Below are 24,034 nucleotides of genomic sequence, written 5' to 3'. Positions count from 1 at the left end.
TAACCCGCTGCTGAGCTGATTTAAGCTGTGAGGAGGACCCCCTGTGACGTCATTAAACCAGCGCTGTCCAATCAGCCGCCGGGATTCCCTCGCGTAGTCACACGAGCGCCTCTGACGGTTTTTGTCGAAGGAAAGGAAAGTACAAGCACTTGATCAACAGCTCGTGCGGTAATTAAAGACGTGTTTACAGTACGAATCGATGACTAAGAGAAAAATCTGCCTCTACACTGCAAAAAAGAAATAGAAATAGAAATAAATCACACACTACAGCACAAGTCTTGCGGTTTTTCGAGACGATGTCCCCCACTCTACTTTTTGCGTGTTGTGTGCTTTCAAATTCCACGTTAAAAACTTAAAACGCGTAGGAATGACGCTGTATACAGGTGGCTGTCATCTCTCAACTTCACATCTAAAACTGTAACAGTTACTGAAAAACTCAGCTTTTAAATACAACTGATGATCATTAATCATAAGGGATATTTATACAATGAAGCAAAAACAGAAATACCTCTTTCAGTGAGTATGTTGGCATATCTAATAAGACAGGAAATATACACTGAATGATACAATATAACTTTATATGTTTGATGAAGTGGTGCATCTTCATAAAAAGTCTTTGTAGCACTCTTGCTAGAGACTTAAATGACAAATTGTGAAATTAAAAGTAATCTAGTGAAGATTCAGATTAATCCTTTAATCAACAACTAATTAAAAACGGTGTAAGACCAAGATATTTGCTTAAATCAGCATGTAGAAGTCGTGCTTTCTTTTTTTTTTACAGTGGGCTGCCTGCAGTAGCACCCTGTGTGTCAACTTGTCAGTACACTGAGTCCCTTTCCACTTCCTGGGTGGTTTAACTGCAGCTACTCAGCAGCCAAATGTTTCAGAGCCACTAATATCAAGATCAAACTGTCCAAACAAAATGTAAAACTAATAAGCTCTGGGAAAATCACACATCGCGCAGGCTTATCTCGTTGCACAATCTTCACATACAGGGTGTTCTCAAAGATGTTGACTCAGAGCGGGCTTGTTTCAGGGAAGATGGAGAGGGGAAAATACACCACAGCTCCTCCTCCAGTAACCGGCACTCTGCAGCAGGGGACTCGATCTATAGCTACTTTTTATTTCCCATGAAAGCCTGTGTAGCTGGTGGATTCTGCGTGTTCCACATTAGCTAACACAAGCTGGTCTTTTAACCTTTTTTGGATGCAGGTTTATTGAAGGCTCATCATTTTTTAATTGGAGATTACTTCCTGAAACGGTTTCAGACAGAGAAGTAATTCCGCCAGTGACACTGTCTAAATTTACATCTAAATAAAATGTATGTCTTGTGTCTGAGTGGACTGTTAGAATGAAGCTGGAGCTTCCACTTCTTGTATTTTTAGCTGATGTTAGTGAGGTTTCAGCAGGATATTGTGGGATATCCCACTTCAACCAGAGACTCTTGTTTCTCTTAACCCCTGAGGTTCCAGCTCATGTCTGTTGTGCCATCAGCAAGCCTCAGTGAGATTTGGAAAAACTACAGCGAAACCTGTCATTTTTACTGTAATAATCAGAACAGCTTTAAAGCAATAAGTTTCTAAATACTGATGGTAGAATATCTTCATGGTGCCACCGGCATCTCTGCTACAGTTGATGCAACAGACACAAAACACTAAAACTTTTTATTTTAACCCATTATAGTCCCTAAATAGCCTGTCGGCCTACTTTAATGTGGTATATAAAAAACATTTTTTATCACATCTTTCAACCCAGTCATACACTCACCGGTCACTTTAAGAACACCTGTTCAATCACCTGTTAACACAAACTAATCAGCCAATCACGTGGCTGCAACTCAATGCATTTAGGCATGTAGAGGTGGTCAAGACAACCTGCTGAAGTTCAAACCGAGCATCAGAATGGGGAAGAAAGGGGATTCAAGTGACTTTGAACATGGCATGGCTGTAGGTGTCAGACGGGCTGGTCTGAGTATGTCAGAAACAGCTGATCTGCTGGGATTTTCACCCACAACCATCTCTGGGTTTTACAGAGAATGGTCCGAAAAAGAGAAAATGTCCAGTGAAAATGCCCTGTTGATGTGAGAGGTCAGAGGAGAATGAGCCGACTGGTTCCAGATGACAGGAAGGCAACAGGAACTCAAATAAGCGCTCGTTCCATCCAAGGACTGCAGAAAAACCATCTCTGAACGCACAACACGTGGAACCCTGCAGAAGATGGGCTGCAGCAGCAGGAGACCACATTGGGTGCTGCTCCTGTCAGCTAACAACAGGAAACTGAGACTAAAATTTACACAGGCTCAGAACTGGACAATAGAAGGTTGGAAAAAACATTGCCTGGTCTGACGAGTCTCCATTTCAGTCGCAGTCGAATTAGTGGTGGAACAGAAAATTACAAAAATTACATAACAAATTCCATTCTGCTAGTTCCAGCCGTTAGTACCGGGTTAATTTGTTAGTATGTCATTAATATGCCAAATTTATCACGTTGACATATATATATATATATATATATATATATATATATATATACATACATACATATAAATATCCATAAATATATATACATATATACATACATATAAATATCCATAAATATCCATCCCTTTATGAGCACAGTGCACCATCTTCTCATGGCTACTTCCAGCAGGATAATGCACCATGTCACAAAGCTCATATCATCTCAAACTGGTTTCTTGAACATCACAATGAGGTCCCTGCACTCCAGTGGCCTCCAGTCACCAGATCTCAGTCCAACAGAGCACCTTTGGGATGTGGTGAAACGGGAGATTTGCATCATAGATGTGCAGCCGACAAACCTGCAGCAACTGCGTGATGCTGTCATGTCATTATGGAGCAAAATCTCTGAGGAATGTTTCCAACACCTTGTTGAAAGTATGCCATGAAGAATTAAGGCAGTTCTGAAGGCAAAAGGGGGTCCAGCCTTTTACTATGTTTATGTTTATGTATTTATCAGACGCTTTTATCCAAAGCGACTTACAAATCAAGATATAACAAGCTATATAAAAAGCTAACAATAAACTACATAGAAGGAACCCACTAGTCCGACTCTGTCAGAGGTGACAGAGTAGAGATAGGGTGCAGGCATAGAAGGAAGTGCAGAAAGATAAAGTGCAAAGATAGAGGGGGTAGGGAAGTACAGGGTAAGTGCTAGGATAGGAGATACTAGCAAGGTGTCCCTAATAAAGTGGCTGGTGAGTGTATACATTCTATCATTATGTATGGATATGGGTCCTTGGACAAGACATTTTATTATTGCTTATGAGGACATGAAACGAGTTATATAAATGAGAGCAGTTTCATACCATTTCCAGAAAATGTCATGAAAAGCGTTTCCTTAGTTTCAACAGACGAAAAGTCTATATTTGGATGCCACATGGTGGGTGTGGTGGTGACATATCACTCTAATATGTGGTTGAGGAAGATACAACGGAAGAAAAAAAAACATCTGTGTGTTTGAGGACCTACGTTCATAAAGAAACTACTGCTTATCTTAGCTGATGCTCAAAGAGCTTTGCAGAGTGTACAATTCTTACACAATTTTGGGGCTATACATTTTCACCTGTGGAGGAAACTCAGCAGTCCCTCTCTGAGGTGAGCACAGGGTTTCTGCAATGTGGGACCATACAGAGTTGTGCAAGGTTTCATATCTCCAGGATGATCTACTGGCCCACAAATGTGTCCTCTCATCTAAACGGCACTATACTTGCATGGCCTGAGACATGCAGAACTTAGGGTCACATCCTGTGTGGGATCGCCGCCCTCTGTTTGATTGCATAGCTACGTTCATTGTTGATTCTGCTTGGCTAAATTGAGGAAAATAGCTGTTTTCCATCATGCTATCCAGTGAATTTGGTTGTGGTACAGGCTTTGTTGAACATGGAAGTAACGAGCAGAGCAGCTGTCACTAACACAAACAAAACCACCTGCCTTGGCCGTATATCAGAGAAACACATTTGATGCCTTCATGAATTTCTCTTCAACAGTAAAATATTCTCCCATCTACAACAAGCTTCTCCTCCATGATCTTGGTTACCTGGGTCCCACTCGCAGCGACACTGTCATACCTACAGGACATTTTAAACACACTTCATTCATACAAATGAAGTCTACGAGGTCACCTGTGTAAGCGCTGCCATTTTTATTCCCTTTCATCAGTCAATCAGTCCATTTTTCTGAGAAAGGTCAGGCTGGTTGTGGAGTTTTTACCGAGTTTGGGCATGTCTATTCTGCTTGAGATTTAGGTGGTTGAATAAAAGTCTGGAAAAAAAGGTTGTTTCTGATAGATTTTATTTGAAGGGTTTCTGAGCTTCCTGTACCAAATGGAAATTTTCAGACTCCAGTAACTCCCTGGAATGAAGTCAGTGGCAAGTCCATGTTCTGACTTATGGAATTCCCTTCAAAAATATACAGAGAGGATTATGCAGATGTTGATGCCCATTGTTTTAAACAGGTACAGGCCAAAATCATGCCACCAACTAAAAAAAGATCTGCCAAATGATGGCTATCATTGCTCAAGGGCTATGTGAGTAGCATAAGACAGTGAATACAGTTGCCTTAACCAGTGTTGCGAGATTTTTCTCAAAAAGTCATGAACAGGCTAAACAGCTGTTTGATCAGTTCGGGAAATGATTGCAGTCTGGATCCACCAGATCCAGTAAGTATTGGTTTGATGAGTAACAGATGAAACATGACTTGATCCTGGTTGTCGATTTATTTCCTTACTTCTGAAGATATTGGTCACCATAGCAACTCTGGTCCTTTAGTTTCTCAGACTCACATCTGTTTAGGTTCATTCCACTTTCATTCCAACTGTCCATACTACTTCACATGCTTTTGCTGAGGAGTCGTAAAATACTTACAATCCACTTAAAAATACAAAACAGGAAGCTACTGAGCTTGAATATGTTATGGCTTTTTTGGTGTCATGTATAAGAATCACAATGACAGTAAGCGGGGCTGAAAGGGGGTGCCTGGAAGAAAACAAGCTGACTTTAAAGTCCATCGCAGAAAAATATGACTGTCAAAAATTACTTCACAGGTTTCGGTATTGCCACATCAGCACTTTGCCATGGTCTTATAAGCAGTATATCAAGATTGGTATTAGTGGCAACAGCAGTGACTCAAACCGTGACCATGTTTACCGACATTACAGTACTTGTCACAGTACCCCATGTTGTGGTTTAGCAGAGGGGGCCTTCTTCATGCAGCACCTGTGCAGTGAGAGCCCCGTGCGTCTCTTCCCAGCAGCGACTCCGCCTGTTTACGGTACATATGACACAGCAGCAAGTCACCAGAAAGGAAAGATGAGCCTCCTTCTTCCTGCCACAACAGCCCCAATCTAGAGGACTCGCACATGCAATTACACCCTCTATGATCCTGTCTGTGGTGGAGTGCACACGCCTCTGGTTCACACATAACAGATAAGACTTTTTGTGGCCTACACCTACAGATTTAAACCCCAAAGCAGATTGGCTACCTTTGTTAGAATCACTTTCTTTTTTGTCTGGTGGTTTTGCAGGTTTGTGTATTTGCATACATCGAAGTTTATAACCTTTGGTGTCGAGTTGCAGTTTCACGAGAAGTAAAAAAGAAACCAAAAATGTCGTTCAGCAGTGAAAGCTATACTAAAGCTCAATGTTTATCCTTTATTATAACATCAGATTACTCTTCAGGTTTTGTTTCCTTATTTGTGAAACTTGTAAAGCAGAACAGAAGCAGCTATTTGTGGCACAGAATGATCATTTAATTCCCGCTCGGCTCATGTATCATCATGTCAAAAACTTAATTTCATCAACAGTGTTTCATTGAGATGCTTTTTACTGCTTTTTAGGTTGTGAAAAGTGTCCTGAAATCAAAACAAGGTCCCTGTTATAAAGAATACAATCGAAATAAACCTAAACATCAGTCTACTGTACATGCACGTGATCTTTGAACCATAATGTTGCTTTATCACATAAATGGAAATACAGATTAATTTTTTGTCACAGTATAATCTCAGGTTTAACCCCAACAGTTCTCACTGGTTATACCCATTTCTATGCATTTCTGGATGCGAGATCTGCAGCAAAAAGACAGAATATGAGGAAGTTAAAAGCCCCTGTGACAGCTCAAGTCATGTAAATGAAAAAAATGTGTAAACTTGAACAGTCCCTTTGCTCATGCTCATACTGCACTGACTCAGTCACTGCCCAGCAGCAAAAAATAATACTGGGATCCAGCTCATTCTGTAAGACTCTTGGCTACAGTTTACACTTGATAGAAAATAGACAGGGAAGACATAAGTGTATTATTACTTTTAATATATTGCCAAATTAGCTATTTTGTAAGAAATTTGATTACTTTTCTTAGAGAATTTGGCTATTTTCCACTGTTGCATCTCCAGAAGCATAATCTGCAAACATATGAAATTAAATGTACTTTTAGTGCTTTTTCAACACTAAAATACAGTTCAGTATCAGTTGTCACTGTAATATACAGTATATGTCACATTTATGAAAGTGCTCAGACTCTGTTCTTTCTCTGTTCGCTTTAATCATGAACTCCAGCTTTGGCAAACTCAATAGACCGGACAGAGTTTTGAAAGGCTTATAACTGTTTAAGGTGCGATCCTAAAATTCACATAGTATACCAGAACAAGAGGAAGTCATTAAGTTTAAGTACCTTTATGTGTACTCATGTGATAAAACTGATGTAAGTAAAAGGTTAGAGGAAGAGAGTTATAAATGAGCTTCACTGGAGAACAGCGGTGTGCCTGCATCAGTTCTATGGTTAGACCAGCCAGTACAGAGCTGCAGGGAGAATACTGGTCACTTGGTGCTTTTTTGGTCCATAGGAACATTTCACCTTTTATCATAGTTAGTTTTGCATATGCCACTCTTTGTTGTTATATCTAACTTTTACTGGATTCTCTGCTTTTTTCAGCACCTTCAGTTTTGGCAAATTAAAGGTTATTCATTTTCTTCACCTGCCTGTCTGATGAACCTGAATCTGAATTTGGGTCCTTCTCAACTCACTAGGTCACAATCATCTCAGCAAGGCTTCAACCATCAGGCCTTTTTGGTAGAGTAGCATCAAAACATTTGATGAAGCCCTGAGACACCCTCTAAACCCAGGAACTGGGATGCCCATGTTTTATATGAGGTCTTAATGTGTTCAGTGAGTCTGATGACATGAGGGTTTTCTGCACTCATGGGTCAAAATTGATATTATTGAACAGAATGGAGAGGAGCCAGGTGGCTCGGGCATCTGGTTAGGATGCCTCCTGGACGCCTCCCTGGGGAGGTGTTCCGGGCACGTCCCACTGGGAGGAGACCCGGGGAAGACCCAGGACACTTTGGGGAGACTATGTCTCTCGGCTGATCTGGGAACGCCTCGGGGTCCCCCCGGAAGAGCTGGAGGAAGTGGCCGGGGACGTCTGGGTTTCTCTGCTCAAGCTGCTGCCCCCGCGCCCCGTCCCCCGGAGAAGCGGCAGATGATGGATGGACAGAACTTGAAGAAAGATGTATTGTACTGAAAAATGAACTTTAAATTGTAGTAAACAGCTAATATCACTTTGGAGTGGCTTTAGAGAAGTTTTGACTGTGTATGCGTGGGTTTTCTCCGGGTACTCCTGCTTCCTCCCACCATCCAAAAACGTGCTTGTTAGGTTAATTGGCCACTCTAAAATTGTCCCTAGGAGTGTGTGTGGTTGTTTGTCTTGTTCATCTGTGTGGCCCTGTGATGGACTGGCGACCTGTCCAGGGTCCCCTGATGACTGCTGGGATAGACTCCGGCCCCCCCCCAACCCGACCGACGGATTAAGCAGGTATAGAAAATGTTTATAAGAGAGACATAAAAGTGTCTTTTCTATTCAAAGTGCAGGTTGTGCATATGGGAGGCAGAGCTTTCACTTTTCAGGCTCCTCTCTTGTAGAACCAGCTGCCTTTTTTTCTTTTGTAAAGCAATCTGAGTTGCATTTTGCTTTAAAAAAAGAAAAGTGGCATATGAATAAAAAACGTTTTGAAAATCCAGGAGCAGTTTAGTTGTCTTGACAAAGTACAGATTCAAAGATCCATTGTGGAGGATTTGGGGACATCTTGTGGCAGCACTGCATACCAATAAATATCCATACAAACCAATCGAATACCCCATAGCCCCAAGTGTTTGTTAAAGACTTTGGTGGCTTGGTCAGAGTTTGGTTTGTCCCTTTTGGACTGCTGTCGTAACATGACACCAGAGTCAAAATCCTCCATCCCTGGATATGAATCATGTGCTGTAACTGAGTGACACATTATGTATGAGGACTATCTCGGGGACTTTGCCAGTGGTCAAAGGGTGAGTTTATTAACTTTGTGCTATCAGTCATCTGAAATTAATAGATACACATTTGGCAGTAGGTATATCTCTGAGTTTGCTTTTAAGTCACTTTTTTTGCAGAACTGCTCAAACTCTGAGAAAAGATTGCTTTGAAATGATGTTTACAGCCTTTTCAGTCATAAACTCTCAGGTGGATTGACTTTTGAACTGCTCGTTCCATTAAATTAACCATATACATACGTTCTCCAGTGTTTGGGCTTTTCACTCTGGGATTCTGTCACTTTCATTTTCTCTCGCTGGCAAACCCACCTCATTATCCCATTCTGACGTCTCATGTATGTTAATTTCATGATTAAATGCTTGGATCACTTGAAGTAGCCAGAAAACAAAGTATGAGATTATGCTCTTGTGCTGGGAGCAGAACATGAAGCCCAGGCTGAGGAATGGTTTAGACCCCATCCCTGTCCATTACATATAAGTCCCGCCTTACTGAAAGCTGTGACGTCACGTAATGAGCTGAGTGACAACAGCATCTTTGGTTAAAGAGTCGTGCTCGCTGATGGTGGATCTTTCTTACACCCATAGACCATTTTACCTCTGTTAAAACCTCCCTTGCTGGCCCCAAGGCAATCTTTCACCAACTCCATGTATTCCTGTTTTTACCATGTTATATGTTATAACCGAATTAGCACTCCCTTATAAATGAACTTAACAGAAAATTTTAACACTGATAGTTTTCTTTTTTCCAAGTGAAGAATTTTCTACATGTTTTTGACTTTTCGTTGACAAAAACTATACTAAAACTATCATATATAGAAGTGACTAAATTGTGACTAAGACTAATAAGCATTTTTTTAAACCAAAAGACTATGACTAAATCTAAGATGGTTGTCAAAAACAACACTGGTCACACACATACTGGCACTCAGTGTCAGTGACCTGCTCAAGTAGATTTCTCAAGCTTCTCAAGCTCGGGCTTAAGCATCCCTTGGCAAAGCAAATGTTTTTTAAACGGTATTCAGATGACAATTCTGGAAAAACTGGAAATAAATAAATAAATCGGGCCCATTGTCACGATACCTGACCTAGAATTTTCTTCAATATCAATACCGATACAAATATTGGATCAGTGCATCTGTTTTCACTCCATCTTTAATGCGCTCAGTGGTTGGAGCTGTCGCTGACGTCATCATGTTGCAACTATGATTTAAGATCCAAAGACATTTTTACAACCTTGTGTTTTAACATTGTACTGATGAATATGGCTAATGGGTGGGAAATCAGTTGAACATACAGAGCAGCATTCATATTTTACCCTACAGAACCTATGATAAAACATTTCCCTGTCACACCCTCACATTGTAAAAAGGTATTAGCAACATTTCTGAAAAGACTCATTTTTTACGGGTTAAAACTGGCCAACGAGTACAAAAATATTTCAAATCTGTTCACAAAGACTTCACAGAACAAAGCACAAGGCAGGTCTGTCTGCAGATGGTTAGTTCACCAGCAGGCGCCACATGGTTTCTCTGGGTGGGAGCTGCACTCCTCGAGCTGAGATCTGTGGCAAAAAGCCAATCTGCTATGAGAGGACAGACACACTCAGGGGCTCAGCTTCATTTACACACTGTACTCACTCAGACACCTCCTTGCAGTTATATTTGATTCCCTTATCAAGCTCCTTCTGTAAGTTCTTTAAAGATGCATTTGTGCAGTTTGTCCTGCAGAGGTGAGACGCACAAAGAAGACAGCAACATTAACTTTAGGATCAAGTTTCCCCGGCTCAAGTTGATCTCTGTAGATGATGACGGTAAAGATTCATGTGCTCGTCATATTTAAAGCAGACAGCTATAGGAAAACGTATGAAGGGAAAGTCTTACACAGCGTTCTCCTGCGTGACCAGAACAACGTTCAGGTTGCTCACCCTGGTGGAGGTAAACCTCTTCACCTCGATGGTGGCAAAAATACTGAAAAAGGTACAGTTTAGAGGGATTATAAGATATCAAGAAATTAACTGTTAGTATCAAATAAAGGCTGCATTTCTAACTGAGTCCAGAAGGCCATAGCGTGTCCTTTTAAATAGCTCCTTTAGGTGAAAATAACCCAACCTGTGGAAATCATTCTGATGGCCTGCATTGTACATAATACCATGCATTAAATTATCCAGCACAGTATGTGAGTCTGAAATTGACATTATATTATTCTCCCACCACCTCATCCCAATCTGTACAGGGAACAATAAACAAAGCACTCCGAAGTGTAAAGAGTGTAAAAACATGAACATGTTAAATAACTAAAATCATTTTTTGCGAGCAAACCTAACAGGAGTTACACTGTAAGATAAAGATACTGAGATTAATATGTAAATAAAGATGAAACCCTCACGTAAACCTGAGTTTCTGCCCTGACAGAAAGAGCTCTGACCTGTTAGCTGTCAGCCTCTCCAAGCAGGACCTGCCCGCTGACTGATAAAAGAAGAGTAATTCAGAGATGTGCATCTGGAGCCAGAGCAAAATGCTTTAACTTTAATGAAGAGAATCCTATAAACTCAACTGGCTGCTGGTGCACAGACAAGGACAAGAACAGGATCAGCATCTGCAATCTTTTGGACTGAGTCCCAGAATGCACTGGGAGATTAATCAGCAAAATGGCCGTCCTGGAGTTTTTCCTTTGTTTTCATTTTGATTTACTGTTCCATGTTTTGGCAAAGGACAAAAAATACTATAATCTGATAAAAGTGCTGTTTTGAATACCTTCAACCACAGGTGTGTGTGTGTGTGTGTGTGGGGGGGGGGGGGGGGGGGGGGGGGTGCTGTTATGTTCAAATGTTTGGCTGCATGTAAACACTTAAGCTGTCAGAGGAGCAAAGGTGCAGGTGCGAACTTGCCTTGTGGGACTGAACGGTGTGATGATGGATCCGTTCAGCATCGCTGTGACATCACCACAGGCGACATCTGCAAACTGCACACATGGAGAGGATGTTAAATTTATCAGAAAATCCACTGCATCTGGTTAGTGTAGCACCACTTTGAGAGAGCGCTGGCAGTTCGCTGTCTGTCTCGTTGCTTCCTGTGGACATTTTTGATTTACAAACATGTGACACATCCAAACTCTCCAAGTTTAAGGCATTTATCCACCACCAGGCTACTTTTGCACATCACACTGTTATCTGGAAGCACAGGGTTGAATGCAAAGCTCCACCAAAGTCAGTTTTATCGCTGTTTTTCTGTCCAGATGTTGCCATCGTTTCCAAGATCACATCTTCAACACTGTGGGTGTTTCTGGGTAGAGAAACAGAACAGAAAACCTGACAAAAGGCAAACAAGTAGCAACAAAACAAGCTGCCTTCATGTGATGCATACTGATTTTACATCTGGAACAGTTTGGAAAACATGCAGGTTTCCCTCGCAGCGAAATACTGCACACGCCAAAACAAATCCTTTAAACTCTCAGGAGACTTTTCTGCTTGGTTGAGCAGCTGAGAGGTGAAAGAAACGGTGTTTTCAGTCTTGTTGCAGCATTTAAACTCAGCTGTATAATATTCAATAAAAGAGTGTTTCTATTAGGACGATAGATATCAGTTTGGGATATGCATTATTATCGTAATTATTTGTTTAAGCAATAAACTGCTGCACAGGACTTTGAGTTATTGCACCCTATACCACCAGCAACTATTGAGAATCTGTGTTGAAGTTAGTTTTCTTTTCCAGTCCTAAATTAATACTTTGCATGTTTTAAATGCTTCTCATAGTCTGTTGTAGTTGGGCTTATTTTGTGTCTCCGCATGCAGAAATGTATGTGTGTTAAATATGTGTTTTAAGTTGTTGTGTGACTGCACAAAACTCAGCCAAACCGAAGCAGGGCCTCTGTGAATGTGTGGGCCACTGCTGACTCAGGAGAGAGCTGTGCAACGTGGCTCCATGGAGACCGACACAATGCCTCATTGATGAAGGACCAGGCAGCGCAACCTTCTTCTGTCCTCCTCTTCATCACGATCAGGAGAGATTTGGTCCACACGTGTTTCTCTGACCACTGCTCCATCCCAGGACTGCCTTTTTGAGGACAAACTAGTGAGTTGTTGTTTTTTCACTCACAGCAGCTGAGATTCGGTTCCAAAAGGAGCGAACAGGGTTGTTGTCGCAGTCTGTCCATCCTGGGCAGCCGGTGGTCAGTGTTTCTGTGACAACAGCAACACACATTTAGCTTCAGTAAGCTGCTCGCTTTAGAGAAAGCTGGATGCTCAGGGCATGACAGAACAACAGTGGACAGACAACATGAAATGAAATAGCAAAAAACGTGTGCTAAACTGCCCTCAATTGACCTCTCTGGGGCCAAAGCGTGTGCTAAACTGCCCTCAATTACCCTCTCAGGAGCCAAAATGTGTGCTAAACTGCCCTCAATTGCCCTCTCGGGAGCCAAAGCGTGTGCTAAACTGCCCTCAATTGCCCTCTCGGGAGCTAAAAAGTGTGCTAAAGTGCCCTCTACAGTGGTGAGGACACGCTATATGTGCCCTTTTTTGTCTTTCCACCCCTGCCCTTCAAAAAGTCTGTGCACGCCACTGGTGCTCCATGTGATGTAGAGATAAAATGCACCATCTTATGGAAGAGACTGATAAAAAAAACAGTTTGGGGGTTAAAGAAGTGGTCCACAATACTTTTACAGTTATTTCAGATTAAAACGCTCCCTTCAGCCTGTTAGATTAGCCTAGATTAACCTCCAGTTTGGCACAGTATAGTCAGAAAGACTAGACTTTCATGTTATCTATCTGTTTTAATGATAAAGCGGTCCAGACTTACATAGCGCCCTTTAACTTTGGCTAACTTCACAAACACGTTTATATAATGCCTCTTCGCGTTCTTCTGGGGAAATTTGGAGCTCAGGGTCTTTCATACGTTCACATGAACATGTTTGGGGATAAAGGAGATCCATGTGGTTACAAACCTTTAATGAACTGTTTTTTTCTTTTCCAGGAGAACAAAATATTCTAGGAATTTTATTAATTTATCCACCTTTTTTGTCCCATATTCATTATCTTTTTAAGATGTTCAAAATCTGACATTTCCATGTCGTGTATGTGTGCGTTTTCTTTTCTCAAGTCCTCCAACTGAAACATTCATATAGGTAATTTGTTCATACCATCAATATGACTCATAACGTCCTGTAAAATGCCTCCCCTGCAGACGACAGAAGGAAAAACTACCCAAATGAGTGTTTCCACATCAAAGCAGACATTATTCTCATGTATTTTCTTTAAGAAACCACAAAGTCCTTATAAGGACAACTGAAGGAGGACAGAGGGAGAAGATTAGCGCTGCCATTTCAACCGCGGGCCTTTGTGTGACGTAAGATCAGCACCAACATATGTTACATTAGTGACATGGCAACACTTTCCTAAAACACTTCCTGGTTGTATTTAGAAAACAGCATCACCTAGTTAGGGTGAGAAAACAACCATCGTTAGGACTTTAGAATGAAAGAAACCCTTTTCAGAACACATCTCTACCCTCATGTATGTCATGTTTACCCTTCACATGCAGTTCATATCATGACCAGTAGAGGTCCCCGAAGCCCAAATAATTGTGATAACTTCACGTTGGAGTTTGATCTGAATCCCCCACCCCCCAAAAAAATGTCTGGTTTAATTTGGTTCTTCAGGTTTGCTTTTTTTCCTGTGATATGTTATTAAAGTTGCTGTCATGAACGGTTAAAAAACTGACTTAGCTTCCAAGCAAAGAGAAACAGAAGCCCTGACGAACTGAGATATAAGTACTCTCCCATCATTGATTAACTGGCATATCTTATCAGTCCTTGCTCTAAAAGGTAAATCTCTCCTAGATTCCTTATTGTGGGTCACCACAGAATCATCATTTCAGATGTTAAAGACAACAGCTGCCACTCTTTTGTCTTGACTAAAAGGTGAAACTGAACAAAGCCCGTTTCAGAAGCATCTTCTGCTTGAAGAGGCTTACCGTTGCTGCCCTCCTTTCCACACCAGGTGAGCCCGTCCAGCACAGATCCCAGCAGCGTGTCCTCCAGAGTGACAAAACAGTCTCTCTTCTCAGTGAAGTCATGGACCACGTCCTTTGTTTTGCTCCAGAACATCATCTAATCCACAATTACAGTCATCACATCGTTAAACATGTTTTCCCTGAATTGTAACACGCGTCTGCTCTGACCGAACAAGATTAATGCTGTTATACGCGTTTACCCTGTTGCATGAAGGCTTGAAGGAGGCTACAGAAACTAAAGGATCATAAGCCTCCATGGGAACTTGACAAGGGTCCCGGTTCACATAGGCTTGTTGAAATGCATCCCATATCTCTTCACAGTTGGAGCTGGAAGACAGAAGATGACGTTTATTGTCCAGGCTCATTCTCGTGGAAACAACTGAGATGTAGGACCGCATTTGGAGTAATTTGTGTGATACTTGTAGATTATAAATTATGTAAAAAAAATTCAAACTTAATTTCCAGAAAAGATGGGATCGAATCAAAGATGCAACAAGATTTAAATCTGTAATTTCTTTCCGTTTTTGTTCACATTTACGGCTGCAGCTGTGGAGGCAAAATGGTTTCCCAACGTACTCCTGAGCCCATAAATCTGTGCTGATGGTGCTGTTATGGCTGATAACAAAAAGCCAACAGTGGTTTCTGTCCTTGATATTTCCCCAGACTTCCTTCCTTTTCAGAAATGTTGCTTTGCTGTGACGAGTTCATGAAACATTTTTTGGAATTTGTTGATGAACTTGTGGCGTCTCCTTTTATAACAAACCCTGGCACCCTCACCTGTCACCAATAAAATCTGCTGGTAATCCAGAACAATCTTACTTGCTCTCTCCCGACATTTCTTTGAGTGTCTTGCTGCCATCAAATTTTCCATCAAAAGATTCAAGTAAAACAGGATGTTCAGTCCACATGATGTGTAAATAGCAGCTTAGTTCAGCATAAGAACAAATCTGGTGTAAATTTAACTGGACATTACAGGCATCATAGAAGTAGAAGTGGCTGTGAAGTTGTATTACATGTCCTTTGGCTGTGATTGCTGAGTTTATTGTCATGTTTGTGTAATACACTCCTGTTTCTTCCATTTGCTAAGTTCATTTCCCTCCTCAGGGACGAGGTCAACACACCCAACAATGTTTGTCCAAATCGTATCTGTCGTCAGCAGTGGCCTGACACAACCAAAGTGCTTAATGTCATCCAGAAGAAACACGATCAGGAGACAGCGCACAGCAGATTGACTCATGTGCAACCCTGCAGTGAGTGCATTAAGAAGATCACTGACTGAAATAACAAACAACCCTGACCTGCGACTGATCTTCTTTGGAAACATTTATTTTTCATCTGTGTGATTGTGTCCCTGAGACGCTCTGGGCTGCAGTTCTTGTTCGACTGCCCCTGCAACATTAGTCATGAAAACAGCTGCCCCTGCCAAGCTTCCTCACTCATGCATCAGCAGATACATTTCAAGTCAATATATCACAATCACAATGCAAAAAATAGAGTCTTATAATGTTTATTTTATTTTATTTTTGCCTGAGATGTTTCTGTGAGGTGTTGCCTGAATTATTTAAGGGATTTTTGCAGAACATTATGATGTCCAAGAGCTTTTTTCCTCATTGATACAGACAAAATAACACGAAACAAATAAACTTGACCGATAAGAGATAGAACTTAATCAGAGACGTTGGTTTTAAATACTGAGCTGAGTCCAATTTACCGGGCTGAGACCCCCTACGTGTGATTAACTATATATATCTATATATATAGATATATATATTAAAAAGCTGTTAAATATTGCAGCACTTACTCTTTGAACTTCTGACACCTATCCAGAAATATGTGTTTAAGTTCATTTGATCCCTGACGGAGGGTTAGTCCCAACACAACGGCGACGATAATAATCAAAATCAGGGCCACAAAAAGGGCCACACTTAAAACGAGGCAGCGTCTCCTGCGTCTCTTCTCCGGACCCCGAAACTCCCCATGCTCCATTTAAGAGTCCTACAAGTGTGGAAAGCAGAGGAAGGAGAGTCGATATGCTGTTGTTTAATGTCAATGGCACGTCGCTCGCGCTCGGACGTCTATTTAAGGAGACGCGCAAGCACAGCAGAGCGCGCGTGGACTTCGAGCTGGCTCCTTGCCACGTAACTCCGCTCCAATCAGGAGCGACGACATGTGTGACAACCGCAGATTGATCGATGAAAATGACTTCCGGAAGAAGAGGTACATCAATTTTAGGAAATAGTCTGAATACTCATGATGTATAAAACCTTTAATAACTTAAATGAGCTGCCGGTTCAGTCTGGTACAAGCAGAAGGTTGACATAAATGAACAAAAACGTTAATAAATGACACTTTCTTTCATAACACCCCTGAAAACCACCACCACTGCTAAAGCTCAGCATTTACTTCATGACATGAACTTATAATATATTTTTTTAAATGTAATTTTCAGCTTTTCAAACTTGTGTTAATGTTGTTTATCAAACTCCTTCAAGAAAGACATCTGAGTGGAGAGATAAAACAGCTTGAATATTTCTTCCTTGATCAATAATTAGTCGGATTTCACGTTCGGGACGTTTCAGCTTCAGCTTCAGATATATTGGCCAAATTATTGTTCGCTTATTTCTTTTTTTTTTACTTAGGACTGAGATCATGTTAAATCTTAGTGGTGGCTGCAGCTGTAGATAACTGTACTGAGTGCACAGCTGGTGCAAACATGAACACGTTTTGTTGAAAACGTTTTATTTAAGTGAGTTGGGCTGAAGGACAAACTGAAGCGCGTCGGATCCACGTGGATAACGGGCACATGGGAGCGTTTTGAAAGATCTACTTATCTATACTTATCTTCAGGCCAAAGTGAGATATGACTTACCATGCCTAATCACAATTCTAAACGAATAAACAGGGTGTAGCTCTGAGTTATGAGCTATGAAATATATATAGCTATATTTATATATACAGGAGATGTAAAGCACCACAAATGCTTTATTCACAGAAGCACTCTTCAGGCTGTTGAGTGGATGCATGATGCTGGGAAGTCTACAAACAAAGGTGTTGATCATCTTTGGGCTTCAGTAGCTGTCACAACAGCTGCTGAAAGATGCTGTGAGCTGACATTCAAAGTTCATAAACATGTGCAGGTTGAGAATTGCCACAAACCTTTGAGTGAAAGCACAGGAATTAAAACTAAAGGTCAACCACTCCGCTGAGCAGGTTCTTTTATTCTCTGTTTTGTGTGACTTATAAAGGCTTAAGCAGCCCATAAAAATAAATTAGACAGTTCAAAGTTAAGGAAATCAAAGTCTAAACAAGTTGAAATGCACTTTGTTTTGTACAAACCTTTAAAGGGTGTGTCGGAGCCTGAGGTTTTATATCACAAAGCCTGAGGACACTATAATCTTTAAGTGTTCATTCATGCTGATTATTCTTCCCTTCCTTCCCTGGATTTTGGTCCCACAGCAGCGAAAACCTTCAGAGGTTTCAATGAACATGCACATACTGTACTTTCTGTGTGACAAACACAGTATATCTGAGGATCATAAAGGACCCGATGTGTGGTTTAGCACCTCTTAGAAATGAAATCACTAAATTAAAAGCATTTGGCAACAGAAAACACATTTTTATTTGATTTTATTTCTTGTTGTAAATTAAAGACGTCTTCTGTGTATCCTAAACCGCTAAGTAAATGGGATTAATTACGTGAATATGGCATAAACAACACTGCTCTGATCCAGGAAGTCTTTTACTGTGTCGCACGGTGACAGCGTTTACAGTCTCGGCCGTTCCTTTAACTACTGCAAGGATTCCCAATGTGTTTATTCACCTTTCACAAAGCTCAAATATCAGAATCAGACGGCAGCACATTGCATGTTTAGGTGAGTCAGTTGGATGCAAGGCTCTTTTGCTGCAACAGGGTGTTTGCACATATCTGGCAGGAGGGGTGTTTTGGTTCCTGGATACACTGAAGGATCATCAGGGTCCTGCGGACAAATGATTTTGGTTCATTTGGGTGCCATCATTGGAAACATTGCTTTTAAGCCAGAAGATGTTGCATTTCTCTTTGCCCGCCATATTCTGACTGATTGGTCTGTAAATCAGTGTCGGAGCTTTAAACACATTGTGATCATTTAGTCTTACGTGTCACAGTTGTGCAGTAATAAATCTAGGACCACCATTTTGGATCATGACCCAATATTTGATGACATTAACACGTCACTTACTGGTCGCTGTCTGTGCAGGTCCAGCGAAAACCTCTGGACTGAAGGATTTGGATCAGGTCTACAATAGATCCTTGGTGACATGATTCTCTGAAGAAGAGAAAAGTAATGACATGTGAAGGAGTTTATTTCTTAATGCAAAAGTCACCATATGGGCTGCCAGACTGTGAGAAATGTTTCTTCTTGGTAATAATGCAGATCAACTTAACTGTCCCTATGGTGTAACAACAGAGTCTTGTGCAGAAATTAATGTTGGACACGTACTGCTTTTAAGCTTGAAGATAAGCCATAAAGTTTGCTGTTACTGAATGTGGATAATACGTATAATTAGATTCTGCAGTCCTGATTCTCCTCATGTGGGATGATATATGTGGTGTTTCCCGTTAAGAGGTAGAAAATGAGTATTTAGCAAGTTTTATAAGTGATTTATAAACACAGCCACTATTTCCAACCTGCACAATCTTTGGTTAAAGGATAGAATTGTCAGAATCTTTGCCTTGCAACATGAGAATCAGCATTTTCTTTATCCTCACATCTGAGGCCCCGCCAGACTGGTCACCATCTTAATGTTGACGTGATCCACTCTCTGTGGATTCAGGCTGTCCAGTTCAACACTTCCAAACATGCTGTGGAATTGGAATGAAAAATTATAATTTTGTTTTAAACATTCAATAAACCACCAGCATTTCATGTGGATAATTCCTTGTTCCTTGCCTTTTCCTGTTGAAGGCATTAACAATAGACCCGTTCAGTAAGACGGTGACGTTGCCACACGCCATCTCTGCAAACTAGTGAACGGGTGAAGAAAGTCACATGAGAGTCATTTTCTAAAGCACATACAGTATGCTGCAAATTAACAAAATAAAATAGAGTGATGACAGAACGGTGCCGTGTTTGTTAAACCGACTCACGTTTTGTGAGGCCTGCCTCCACAGGGAGTAGACAGGATGGTTTCTACACGCTGACCACTCAGGACAAGATTTAAAATCAAAACCTGCATCAAATGAACACATATCATTGCTTGATTTGTGTTTCAGCAGCAAGTTAATGTGCGTTTATGTTTTTAAAGTGTTATCATTGTGGGATATTGAGCCCCAACTCTGTGTAGAGGCCTGCCTGACCTGTGGTCAGCAGATAGGAAAGCAACAGGCTGACAAAAATAGTGTAGAGGCACCATTAAGAGTTAATCGGAGACCTCACTCTGACCCGTCTGATCAAACTTGTGCTGTTGTGCTCTGCTTGTTCTGGTATTATTCCATTAATAAAACTATAAACAAGCAAGTAGTGATTCTTGTTCCCAGGATTTGTGATCGAGTGGCTAACTTGATCCTAGCATTAGACCTGCAACTCGTGTACAGGCGTAATGGACTCTGTCAGGGCTGCCTCTTGGCACCGATCCCGTTTGGGATTTTCATGAACAGTATCTGAAGGTGTAGTCAGGGAGAGGAGGGTGTCTGGTTTGGGAACCTCAGGGTCGCATCTTTGCTTTTTGGCATATGAAACCATGACTGTCAGTGTGCACTGGAGCGGTTTACAGCTGAGTGTGAAAAAGTCAACTCTTCCAAATATGAGGCTGTGGTTCTTCACCGGGAAATGGTGGAACGCTCCCTCCAGGTGGGGGATGAGTCCCTACCTCAGGTGAAAGAGTTTAAGTATCTAAGGATCTTGTTCACGAGTGATGGCAAGTTGGAGCAAGAGATGGACAGATGGATCGGGGCTTTGTCAGCGGTAATGAGGACGCTGCTTTGGTCCATTGTGGTGAAGAGGGAGCTGAGCCTGACGGTGAAGCTTTTGCATATGATGTGGTTCTGTTGGCTTCTTCCCTCACCTATGGTCACAAGATCTGGGTAGTTACTGAAACAATGAGGTGGACACAAGCGGCTGAAATGGGTTTTCCTTCAGAGGGTGACTCAGCCTAAGACATCTGATAAGTGGAAGATAATTGATTAATGGATGGTTCATATTGAAAATAAGTGCTAGATGTATATAACAGTATCATAACTTTTTTAAGTTTTCAGAAAGCTGGCATCCAATGTACTATTGGTTTGAATGAATATTTTAACAGTGTTTTTTATTGAGTGGTTGGCGAATGTTGTCAGTGAACTAGCTGCTAATGGTAACTGTAAACACAGATGCTTCATAGCTTTCTAAGGGGAACAGTTATAGGTAATTAGTATTTTTATTGACTAGTTTGGGTATATAAGGTGATAAAGTTGCTTGGATGTTTATCTTTTGGTGCACAGTGTCAGAAAACTTGGCTTGAACTGAACAAAATTTACTGAGCTTGATGATAATTAATTGGACATTGAACATTGTTTACAGCAGATTGTTTTACTATGACAGCCAGTTCTTATCAAGAATAAGCTTCATGTTTATTATCTGCGATTTTTGTCTTGTTACGCCAAGAAGAAAACCTACCAGAGTCCTCGTCTTGGCCACACCAGATGAGATCGTTGAACATGTAACCAACGAGAGTGTCCTCGAGCGTCCAAAAGTGACGGAAAACAGCTGCATAACTGTGCATCAGTGTCCTGGTTTTACTCCAGAAAAGAAACTGAACAAAAGAAAGAAAATAGCAGGTTAACATAAAGATCATCAAGAATAATGCATCTTAATCTGGAGCCAGTATCCCAAAACTGCTCACCTTATCACATGGCCAGATCTGTGGCATCAGATTAAACATCTGATTATAATGTTCCACTGTTACATTACAGGAGGGCTGGTGGACAACCGCCTCCTCAAAATGTCTCCAGATCTCTTCACAGTCATACCTACACAGTAGAAAGACTGCATCAATGTAGTAATGTGACCAAAAATTAACAGAAAAAATACTTTTTGTTTTTTTTTACAGGTAAATCAAGTCCTACGAGTTTTGATGTTCCATTTAATGTAATTAGTGTGTCACTTGTTCAAACTGTCAACTGTAAAGATCAGTTGTGCAATGACAGTAAACGCATGAACGGTAAATTACCTCAAACTGGGGTTAACTATTGTGAAGTAAGTGAAACATCTTCCAACCACAATGTGTTTAATGTTGGGGGTTGTTCCAAGTTGTGATTGTACTCGACCCATGCAGAGCTGAAGCATAATAAACCCTTTGAAAAGGGCACAAAGATTAAAGAAAGAAGACTTTATCAAACACATTTGGGAGCGGCTCATCAAATAGAGGAAAGAAAAACAAAACGTGGGAATATCAGAGGGAATTACTTACATGTTGTGATGCTGATAGTTACAGAAAATGAGTGCATTTTAGAAGGAATGAAACCCCGGAGCCCCCCGAAGCTCCTCAGGTAAGATGCATGTTTGTGCATGTTTTAATCCACCGTTCTGTTGATGAGCAGAAACACAAAAAAACAGCTTTAGATGTGCCTGCGGCCCTGTAACTGGTGCACTCACACCAATCTGCCCCCTAACGTGGACAAAACAAAAGAATTAATCATTGTCTTCTCACAGGCTCCACATAAGCAATCTCCGCTGTGCATCACTTACCTTCCAGTAGAGATGTTTTTGGGCGTTCACATCACAGATAACCTCACTCTGATGGACCACCTACATCTTTCCTGTTTTATATCCTTCTCAACGGAGCACCAATTGATCCAGGAGGAACTATTTACACTATATACAGTATATGTGGTTGAAATGACAATATGAACCACATGACTTCACTTGAGGAATTATTTGGAATTCACTAATCTTCCTCCGACGTTCTTTCTTTACCTGCATGATTTTGCTTATGTGTGTCCAGAGCTGTCAAAAGTGGCAGACACTTACACATGCTCCATTTAAATGTTTCCCAAGCTAACAGCTGAAGCACAGACTCAAAAACTTCTTCTTTAAACATTATAGCACATGCAGTCAAGAAAATATATGAATACCACTGATAAATGGAAATGCTCACCATTTTCCGTTTAGATTATTTCACTGCAACAAATGTTTCCATGACTGCGATGTTTCACATTTAGCTCCAGCCAGATTTCTGCCTTAACTGAACCCCGTTGTGGCGTGATGTGATGTGTACCGTCCTCATAGGGCTAACTCCTCACGCAGGTCCTCGTCTCCTTACCGAGAAACATTCTTAAAGGACAGATGAGATGTTTTTTTCCTGGCCTCCTGTTGCAAAGAGAGGATCCACATGACTCCCATTATGGTGCTGGTTGGAATCTCCCTAAACAAAGTGTTTGCTGTCCTCTGGAACATTGTGCCATAGAAAATAAAACACAAGTTCTGTTGCAGCACAAACTAAATTGTGATAAGCAAAACATCCAGATAAGTATGTGAAGCTGTATTAATGCTTATAGTTTATACATTTTTAATAACTGTCCTCAGTTAGTTTCTCATTGTAATGTCTTTAGGGGTGCTGCTAAATTTGATTTCAGGTGAACTGATGCACTGTGTGTGTGGCTTTTAAATGAACTTCCCTTTTTTACAGGCAAACCTCCTGCTGTGAAGTAAGATCAGTTGCAACAGAAAATAGACGTTTTTTTCAATGCAACAACAATTCAACACTTGAATGTTGCAATTACAGCAAATTCTTAAGTACTTTAATTTATCTTCATAAGACATTTACATTTAGACATTAAATAGCATCAGAAGTTCATATTACTTTAGCTGTTGGTGTTTGTCAAAGCAAAGCTTTGCATTATTACACTCTGGTGGACTGAATTATAGGAGCTACTGAAAGGGTTACAGAAGAATAGAGGAAATGATTTAATCGCTAAATAAACGTCCTTCCTGGTGCTGGAACTGCAAGCAAAGTATTCTAAAGTAGCATTTTAGACAGGCTCTGACATGGGTCATCAAATGTTACTCAAAACTGTTGCATCCCTTTAAATTTCCCGCATCAACAAAAATCTTCATACCACATAACGTGTGATTGTGGCTTGAGTTGTGGTCGATCACTTTCGGTGTTGCTGCTGCCACCCCCTGGCTTGGAAATGACACTGCATTTACACGGATAACATCCCAAAAGTGCAGTACAGTTGAGGTGACTGGCTGTCCTCCTGCTGCCGCTCAGTAAAATTAGCGGGGGCATTTTGTGTTTGTTATCTGCACAGGCTTGTTAATCTGCACAGACTCAGTTGTTAAAGTACTGAACCAGAACCCACCCACATGTCAAAGCGACACTGAACTCCTACTTTGCCTTCAATATACCTATATATTAGAACCCTGGTCTAAATACAGTTTTGTGACTTAATTGACTTTTTCCACATATATCATGTTCCCTATTTGTTTTCGTTGTGCTATGCACACTATATTTTTTCTGTTTAGTTTATATATTGTTGTTCTTTTATATAGTGACTAGTTAAAGTTCCTGTATGGAAATTCGGAACTTTGATGGCATTTAGTCCACTTTTTAGTCAAGTAAGCTAAAACGTGATACTTGTCTGCGACTGAGAAACGTTAATTTTTTTAAATCTCATGTTCAGTCAATAGAAACGATATAAAAACTCAAACTTGCAGTAATGAGCCAATGTTTCCGCCTCTTTGTAATACA

At 40.9% G+C, this 24,034-nt stretch overlaps 2 protein-coding genes across 2 annotated transcripts; both read right to left on the bottom strand.

The window, feature by feature from the left end:
* Positions 1–9,552: 9,552 nt before the first annotated feature.
* On the bottom strand, positions 9,553–16,410 carry LOC140284680 (ADP-ribosyl cyclase/cyclic ADP-ribose hydrolase 1-like). Its single transcript, XM_072378622.1, has 8 exons — positions 16,128–16,410; positions 14,527–14,653; positions 14,288–14,423; positions 12,413–12,495; positions 11,206–11,279; positions 10,199–10,285; positions 9,956–10,039; positions 9,553–9,879 (listed from the first exon to the last, which is right to left on the bottom strand). Exons 1-8 carry the CDS (start codon positions 16,310–16,312, stop codon positions 9,822–9,824), a joined length of 834 nt encoding a protein of 277 aa, XP_072234723.1. The 5' UTR covers positions 16,313–16,410; the 3' UTR covers positions 9,553–9,821.
* Positions 16,411–18,065: 1,655 nt separating this feature from the next.
* On the bottom strand, positions 18,066–21,637 carry LOC140284562 (ADP-ribosyl cyclase/cyclic ADP-ribose hydrolase 1-like). Its single transcript, XM_072378451.1, has 8 exons — positions 21,512–21,637; positions 21,185–21,311; positions 20,959–21,094; positions 19,452–19,534; positions 19,255–19,328; positions 19,074–19,166; positions 18,544–18,630; positions 18,066–18,303 (listed from the first exon to the last, which is right to left on the bottom strand). The coding sequence occupies exons 1-8, from the start codon at positions 21,625–21,627 to the stop codon at positions 18,204–18,206; spliced, it is 816 nt and encodes a 271-aa protein (XP_072234552.1). The 5' UTR covers positions 21,628–21,637; the 3' UTR covers positions 18,066–18,203.
* Between the last annotated feature and the right edge of the window lie 2,397 nt (positions 21,638–24,034).

This window comes from Leuresthes tenuis, unplaced genomic scaffold, assembly GCF_036924035.1.
Source record: "Leuresthes tenuis unplaced genomic scaffold, fLeuTen1.0.hap1 SCAF_24, whole genome shotgun sequence".
NCBI classification, from domain to species: Eukaryota; Metazoa; Chordata; class Actinopteri; order Atheriniformes; family Atherinopsidae; genus Leuresthes; species Leuresthes tenuis.
The sequence above is the reverse complement of the archived record's forward strand: the minus strand, read 5'-3'. Positions and strand labels throughout refer to the sequence as shown.